We start from the raw sequence: 8,782 nt of genomic DNA on the forward strand, positions 1-8,782 counted from the left end.
AGATTATTCCTACCTGTTTATCCAGACCTGACCTGCTCTTGAATAGTAATAGAGTTACTTATGATGGTTAATTCTGTCAACCTGACTTGGACTGAGGGAAGCTTGAAAAATGGGCAAAGCCTATTTCTGAGCATGCCTGAGAAGACGTTTCCAGGGAAGTTTGGTGTACAGGTCCCTGAATAGAGTCTCTGTGATGGCTGTGGGTGATACTGGCCAATAGGCTGGGGACCCAGATGGAACAAACAGAGAGGAAGGGGACTCTTGTAGCTACCCACACTCGATCCTTGTTGAGCAGGTGCATTTATTTATTTATTTATTTATTTATTTATTTATTTATTGCTGCTGCTGTTGACCTTAAGCACCAGACTCTAGATCCTTCAGTATTTGAAAGCAGATTTGCACTAGCGACTCTCCGGGAGGTCTTCATGCCTTTGGCCTTGGCCTTGGACTGTGTGATCCGCTCCTCTTCAGAAGCTTCCAGCTCCTTGGATTTGCTGGTGCAAATCTATGTTCAGGGCCGAGGAAGATAACTCGGTAGAATAAGTGCTTACCTGGCAAGCACAGGGTCCTGAGTTCAATCCTTGGTACTAAAAAAAAAAAAAACCAAAAAAACCCAAAACTATGTTCAGTACCTCATTGTTTACAACCAGAATTTGTTGAACCAGTCCACAGCTAGTGAATTTTTAGGATTAAATATCCCCATCCCCATCCTACATACAGAGATTTCTAAGGAAAATATTTGTGCCTTCTTTAATTCAATTGTTCATGCATTTGAAACTGCCAAATTGCTCCCCTCAGAGGTTATAAGAAGATATATTTTCTCTAATCCTATTTAAAGGTCTATGTTCTCCCACATATTTGCCAAGACATTACCATACCAAAGTTTTAAGACTTATTGATCCTGAATTTTTATTCAAACATGTTTTTTTATTGTGGAAAAACAAAGGTACTAAACCCTTGACAGTTTCTATTGAAGAAACCGCCAGTCGTGTTGCATCAGTCATTCTTGTTGGAGAAGTTATATTGTATGGATTTGGGAAGGATGGTGTGCATTAAGCAGGAGAGGTGAAGAAAAGTAAACTGTAATGTGATTCCATTTTTATGAAACGTGTAAGCCTACGCCAAGGAAAAAGTCTGGCAGTAGGTGTCTGAAGTGTTAATGAAAAGCTAGGCCCTCCTAAAGGTAAGCTGCAGTCACTCCAGCGATTAAACACGAGCTGGAACTCAGCGAGGTGTGGCTCTCTGGACATGGCTGAGGAAAAACGTAGGTCAAAAGAGGAAGAGAAAAATAAAAGGGTCCTCTAACCAAAAGGTATGGTTTAATGTGCTAAAAATCCATTTTGAAAAATTTGTGAGACCGAGACTAACTTATAATCATCTTGACAAAAGCTCAGACATTAATGAAGTAGCTATTTTATAGGTTTTTCCTTATTCATGTCAAGTGGATCTGGATCAACTCATTGAATAACTGATACACTAAATGATAGTTCATCAGATGTAAAAATTTGTAGAAGATAAACTTCTCATCACGAAACTAAGTCCCTGCTTTCATTTAGCAAGCCTGAAGTTCTCTCTGATCTTTCAGTCAGTCTCTCTTAAATATTCAGAAATATTCATACACTGGGAATTTTTTTTTTTTTTTTTTTGAGACAGTACTTTGCTACATAGTCCAGGCTGACCTTGAACTCACTATGTAGTCCAGGCTGGCCTTGAATTTGTGGCAATCCTCCTGCCTCAGTCTCAGTATTTCTAGGCATTTGCTTTTGGTTGAGTAGTTTTCATTCGTCACAGTTACTGCATCTTAAAGACTGCCATTTTGTCACTAATTTACTTAGTTCTGCTGCAGCTAGAGCCTGAGAGGAGCCCATTTATTTATTTATGTATTTTGTCTATTTTACGGAAAGGTCTACAGGGTGTTTAGGGACTCACTACTAGATCGGACCCATAGTGATCTGCCTGTTTACAGCTTCCCAAGAGCTGGGATTACAGGTGTGCACCCCCACACCCAGTCTCAATTGTCATTTTAGTGTGCCCTGGGGGCAGGGCCAGCACGGCCGAGGAGCCCATTTGTAATGGTAACAACTTCCATGTATAATGTTACATTCAAAGACAGTCCCAGGGATTAACTAGTACAGAAATTTTCAAAAAGACAAGGTCCTGAGATTTCTTCAGCATACACTGAATTCATTGGTAACACTACCTCAAAATATTTGCCATTGGGTTTTCTTTTTCTGTCTTTTGTATCAGGAATCGAACTCAGGACTTCACGCTTACTAGGAAGGCACTGTGTCACTGAGCTACATCCCCAGCCCTGGGTTTTCTTATTTAAAGGAATTAAATAGTAAGTTTTGTTAAAAAGGAAATAGCATGTTGAGTGTATGTACTTTCAATAAATGTAAAGTGGATAACTAATAACTTTGAAAAATAAACCAAATTTTACAAACTCAGAGTTGATTATTATTTTCATATATTAAAGAATTATCCTACCACTATATAGGATGAAATTCTGGATAAAGCAGATTGAATAACTCAGCTCAGTAACAAAGGTTGTTCATAAAGATAGCTTAGTTGACCAGTATTTTTCAAGTTTCAATGCTAAATATTCCCCCAACAACAACTGTAAGAGAAAATTGGGTATTTTTATTGTATGTGTTATCCTTAGAATAAAAATGATTGAAAACTGAATAAAGAGACTCACTTGATCCCTGACACTATAAGTGATTTGAGACAGTCTTTTGAATCTACTAAAAATTTTACCATGGAAGAATTCATTTTTTAACCAAAGATATACTTGGATGAGAAAAGCTTCTATCTTAAGCTAGTCTCTGGAAGGAGTACTTATAGATGTTTTTGTTTATATTCTAGACTGATTGACCCTGTTTGGAAACTAGGTATGTGATCCAAGTACTAACTTACATGAATGCATCTTTTCTACCTCCTTCTTTTATGTGGTAAGAGGCTAGGCCTTTAGGCCAATAGACAACCATTTTTCATAAACTCTCTACTCATTTTCCCCCATAGCTTTCACCTTTCCTGTGTTTTCTTGTGGTCAAGTTCAAGGGAGGCTTTCAGTCTTGACCATATGCTCCAATGAAGCACACTCCCTGCTTTGGGGGTTCTCTGTACATCAAACCCTACAGTAGTAAAGTTGTTCCATGTCTCCTATGGGGAAGTAATGGGAAGAGATAGGAGGTTGGGCAGCATAACTTGGGTATTTATGGGTCCCTGGCCATAGTCTCTCACAGTACTTAGCAGAATTCTCAGTGTGTCATCAAGCATGGTAGTGCACACCTGTAATCCCAGCACTTGGAAGGCTGAGGCAGGAGGATTGCCACAAGTTCAAGGCCAGCCTGGACTACATAGTGAGTTCAAGGCCAGCCTGAACTGTGTAGCAAGGTACTGTCTCAAAACAATTTCCCAGTGCATGAATATTTCTGAATATTTAAGAGAGACTGACTCAAAGAACAGGGAGAACTTCAGGCTTGCTAAATAAAAACAGCGACTTAGCTTCTTCTTCTTCTTTTTTTTTTTTTTGAGAAGTTTATCTTTTGCAAATGCTTAATAATGATCACAAGACCATGGTATCATTCACCTCTTCTGCATGTCTGCTTATCACTGCTGTCATCAGCCTATAGTGGTTATCAGAACAATACAAAAATACTTCCTTTCATGGGTGTTTTGGTTCTAAAAATATTGTGATATCAGACAGAGAGAAATTGCCTGGCCATTGGACAAGTTTCCCAAGTTGTTATATTCAGTACAATAGCATTTCACCATAACCTCAGGGGCCTCACTGTTTAATAAACCTAATAATCCCCTGAGACTTTCATAAAAAGTGCAGATTTGTGGCTCCACATCGAGGGTTTCTGATGCACCAATGTCCCATGGAGTCTGGAAATCTGCATACTGAGAACAACCTACACTGTTAGGATGTAGAAAACAATGCACTGGGGAGACAGAAATTTTTCCTTTTTGCATGACAATAAATAATTTTCACATTTTAAAAATGAAGAGTAGTGAAAAATTCAAATAAGTTTTCAAGAGCAAAAACCACAATATATCAAATTAATAGTGGTTTATCAATTCAGATTCCCAATAATGGGAACAATTAGGTAATGTCTCCAGGGGCATCATGTATACGGAAGGACAGCCCTGAAGACTGCGATGTTTTAGAGATCACAGGTACAGCAGGATTCTATTACAGTCCGCAGGCCTCATCTCAGCTCTGTGACTAACTCTGCCGTCTCCTTTTGTGCTTTAGACAGGACCCACTCAAGAATGCAGAAACGTACCTATAGTTTCTAATGAAGAGAAAGTAATCTAGGGAATTGGTTAAATGGGTATCAGAAAATTAAAGAGTTACAACGAAAACATTGGGGTAATCAGAAGACACTACCTCACCTAGGACTGGGAAGCAATGGGTTACCTGAAGCAAGAGCTTGGAGGAGATGATCATGGAGCTGACCCTTTCCAGCTGGTACCAGCACTCTGAGGGGTCTGATTAGGCTAGGAGGAGGAAACAAGCTGGAAATTGGAAGCAACTGTTACTGTCATAGGAACCTTGCTGGATGGCAAAAGAAAAATAGCAAATAAAACAAGGAGCAAAGCCCGCTCCTTCCTGCTACCCTGAAGCCTCCCTGAAATATCACCTATGGCAATGCTTAATGGCAAGGCAGCTGCCAGCAGAAATGTGGCTCTCAGAGTCTTAGTCCCATCCCTAAAAAGCACAGTGTACCGATAGGTCAACTTGAACCTGAGCAACAATAGTTTAACAGCCTGTACGGTCCACCCCTTTGGTTATTTAGCATCTGTAATACCCTCTCATACATAGGTGTATTTGCATACAAGAACAAAAACCAACATATTGTTGCATAGCAAGATGACACTGTGGCACAAATTATGATTCTCTGTTTTTCTTTCTGAAATGGGAGATACAAGGCTCAAGGAGCCCTTGTATCTTTTTTCCTCCATAATGCTAACTTCCTGGATGAAGGATGTGGATGGAGGGTGAGAAGGGCCCTGCTGATTGTTACTACTGGGGACATTCAGGAAGCCCTTCCTTGAACAAAGAGTGTACTCTTGCTTTCTGGGAAAGGAAGCTAAGGGACCAGGGAGATAGCTCAGTGGAATAAGGGCTTCCCTGGCAGGCTCAAGGGCCTGAGTTCAATCCATGGTTCTGCCAAAAAAAAAGGAAGCTAAGATCACATTTACCCATAAAAGAGAAATATCTGTTTCAATGAAAAATCTTTCCAGGAAAGGAAGCAACTTGTAGTTACTAACTCTTATGTGGGGGAGAAAATCCATGGGTTCAATTGGAAATTCTATGGTTGTGAAGGATGACACATGTCATTAGAGATCAAGCTGCCTTCTGCTAAATCAGCCGGGGTTTGGCTGTGAAACAGAACAGACTCAAGAACACAGCTGTTCACCTCTGCTTAGAGACCAAGAGCTATATAGCCACCATGGAGAGAAGGTCTAAGCCACGTCACACTTGATGCTTATGTAATGTGGGGCATAGGACAGTTTCCTGTGGCATCTTTCATCTCTCACAGTTGGAGCTACTCTCCAACTGTAGAAAGCAAAAGCCACATGAGGCTAGCCAAGAGAGAATGGGACCTCAGGGTGTGGTGAGAACTGTTATTAAAGCTTAAGTATTGGCATGATTTGAAAGTGTCTCTCCCATCTCCAATTCATAATCCCTAAATTCATATGTTGATGGCATTTGGAGGTATCACCTTCGAAGGAGCCATTGGGGATGGATGAAGTCATGGAGTGGGGCCCTATGATGGGATCAGTGACTTTATAAGCAGCAGAAGGGAAGGAAGACATGAATTGACACACTCCCTTGCTGTCACAATATAATACCTCCTGCCATGTTAAATGCAGCAAGCAGACTCTCATCAAACCTTGGCACTTTGATACTAGTCTTGCCTGCCCTTAGAACTATGAGAAATAAACTTTTGTTCTTTATAAGCTATGCACTTTGTGGAATTCTGTCAGAGCAACAGAAACTAAGACAAGCATCATTATAGCTAGAGATTCCTAAAGTGGATAGGAATATGCATACATTTAAGTAGCAGGTGTTCACCTATTTCTAATGCAGTGATCCATTGGCAAAGTTAGGTTAGGCTCCAGAACATGTGGTAGATACATCCATGTCCCCCCCACTCCACAGCTAGAGACGGCTTTGCCACTCTACCAACCTGGCTTTCACAGGGCAAAATAGGGCCACACAACAGTGCTTCACAAGGCGCTAGCAAAGCAGCTCCTGGCATCAGAGAGGCCTGAGAAGGGGCTTCTGAATGAGTGAATGTGGCTTAGAGAAACAGCCTACCACTGACTTGCAATGCGGAGACCTCCACTTGCTGGCAACCTGACCAAACTTCAGGCTTCATTTGTCAGACCTTTACTCATCTACACAAAGTTCAGCCCTCTGCGTGTTATACTCTGTTAAGCACAGGAGCCCAAAGTTCTTTTATAACTAGCCTGAGCCTGTGATTCCCCTCGGAGACGCGGGTGCTATCCGAGCAGCCATGGAGTCCAGCACCAGCCACCCAGATGACTTCCCTCTCAATGTGTTTTCTCTGACTCCCTACACTCCCAGTACCGCTGACATCCAGGTGTCTGATGACGACAAGGCAGGAGCCACCTTGCTTTTCTCAGGCATCTTTCTGGGACTGGTGGGGATCACGTTCACGGTCATGGGCTGGATCAAATATCAAGGGGTCTCCCACTTTGAGTGGACCCAGCTGCTCGGGCCCATCCTGCTGTCAGTCGGGGTGACGTTCATCCTGATCTCTGTGTGCAAGTTCAAAATGCTCTCCTGCCAGCTGTGCAAAGAAAGTGAGGAAAGGGTCCTGGACTCTGAGCAAACGTCAGGAGGACAGTCGTTCGTTTTCACTGGTATCAACCAGCCCATCACCTTCCATGGAGCCACAGTGGTGCAGTACATCCCCCCTCCTTATGGGTCTCAAGAGCCGATGGGGGTGAACGCCGCCTACCTGCAGTCCATGGCGAACCCTTGTGGTCTGCTGCCCTTCCCAGGGGCAGTAGGAGCCGTGCCGAGCCCTCCTCAGTACTGCACCATCTGCCCTCAGGACAATGCTGAGTTTGTGGAGGGCGAGGACTACTCTTCTGTCATGCACAGTGGAAATGGCAGGTATGCCGCATGTACCGGGGCCGCTCCCCTGCCCGCTGTCCCAGCCATGCTCTGTGCCTGTGTCTGGTCTCTGGGGCAGTGGTGGTGAGTGTAGACCCTTCTGCAGGCTGCTGCTCAGGATGGGGTCACCGATTCTTCCAAGGGGGCTTCGGGTTGTAATGCACCTGGGTTTTCTGCTTTTGTTTCAGGTCCAGCGCTGGTGCTTATGGGCAAGGAGAGACGCAGCTGGCAGAGGAGGATCGTGCCCGCTTCTCCCCTCCTCCCTATGAGGAAATCTATGTCCTTCCTCACTAGAGTCTCTGTTGCTAAGGGAATGAGCACAGATGTCACTGTGACCTGGCAACTGGAATGTCTTGTACTATTATCTTTAGAAGTCAAAGCAGAGCAGCCCAGGCAGCCTCACAGATAACGTTCAAGGTGGGAAAGGGAAAGGCAGCAGTGAGTAAAATGTCTCAGACTGGTAAGGATTAGGCTAAGTAGGAAAAGTTCCTTTAGATTCAGTGGCAAATTCTCTCTGGTAAGAAATTCTGTCTGTGTTACGTGCAAGAGCAAGCATTTCCCCTGTCCCTCAACATCCTGCCTTCTGTCTGTGGGAAGGTACTGGTGTCTCAGTTTTAACTCCAGCCAAGGGAAAATCTCGACTTCTAAGACCCAGGAGCTTCCAGGTGAAGGAAGGGGTGGGAAGGAAGCAGGGTCGAGAATGCAGGCTCAATCAGGAGTTGTCCAGTGCCCATCTGGGTCCCAAAGAGCTTCATCGCCAGGTGCTCTTCTGTGAGGACTCTTGCTATCTTAGGGGCTGTGAAATAAGTGAAGAAATAAAGTGGAATATGATGAAGTAATGTCTCCTGCTGGAATAGTATTGAATGTCTGACTAAACCCTAATGGTAGAATAATGTTGTAAACAAATGTACTGTGTTCTGGGTAAATGTTCTGGATCCATGAATAAAATCACTGGTGTTTTCTGCAAGGCCGAAACCTTCTGTGTGATGCATTTGAATGGGATCTTAGTCTACCCCAGTTCCAGGGTTGTGCTGGGCATGAACCTGGCCCAGTAGCCCGGAGAGCTGTGAAATTAAAGCAGAGCTGCTGTGTCAACATTGGAAAGTCACGCGTTACCGAAGCGATCTTACTGGCTGAGATGAGCTCATCCTCTTCACAGAGAGATTGAAGTCCTTCTCCTTGAATCTGAACTGTGTAATAAGCAACCATAACAGACCCACTGACTTTAGAAGAGGCAGTTTTAAAGCATTTGGGTTTAAAATAAAACATTTTCCTTAGGCTACAAAGGTAAGGACACTCAACAAAAGGTGTCTTATCCCAAAGAAAGATACAAACTTCAGCGATTCTTTTTAAGGTTTTGGTACTAAGTTTGTATAGGTAGTTTTTACTTTCTATTGAAATTCTGTAGTTTGTCAAGAACATGGGTAATTAGGCTTGGTATATTATTGTTTTGATTTATTTTATATATGAGGGGAAAAGCCTTTTATATTCAAGTTTGATGACAGATGATGGAAAAATGATTCCATTTATAAGTTCAGCTTATTAAGCTTTACATTTGAGAGACTGGGTACCTAGAGGAGGGCTCCAGGAAGGAAGTCAGATGACAAGGACTTGATTGGGCAT

General features: G+C 42.9%; 1 protein-coding gene across 1 annotated transcript; it reads left to right on the plus strand.

The window, feature by feature from the left end:
• Positions 1-6,429: 6,429 nt before the first annotated feature.
• On the plus strand, positions 6,430-8,128 carry Tmem174 (transmembrane protein 174). Its single transcript, XM_004643495.2, has 2 exons — positions 6,430-7,159; positions 7,348-8,128. Exons 1-2 carry the CDS (start codon positions 6,534-6,536, stop codon positions 7,451-7,453), a joined length of 732 nt encoding a protein of 243 aa, XP_004643552.1. The 5' UTR covers positions 6,430-6,533; the 3' UTR covers positions 7,454-8,128.
• Positions 8,129-8,782: the final 654 nt, after the last annotated feature.

This window comes from Octodon degus, unplaced genomic scaffold (assembly GCF_000260255.1).
Source record: "Octodon degus isolate 3935 unplaced genomic scaffold, OctDeg1.0 scaffold00177, whole genome shotgun sequence".
In the NCBI taxonomy this organism is placed as follows: domain Eukaryota; kingdom Metazoa; phylum Chordata; class Mammalia; order Rodentia; family Octodontidae; genus Octodon; species Octodon degus.

Excerpts from the sequence above, each read along its gene's own strand:
- Tmem174 (XM_004643495.2), top strand. The coding sequence starts at position 6,534 with ATGGAGTCCAGCACCAGCCACCCAGATGACTTCCCTCTCAATGTGTTT. Across the intron at positions 7,160-7,347 it reads ATGCACAGTGGAAATGGCAG|GTCCAGCGCTGGTGCTTATG; the intron begins GTATGCCGCATG and ends CTTTTGTTTCAG.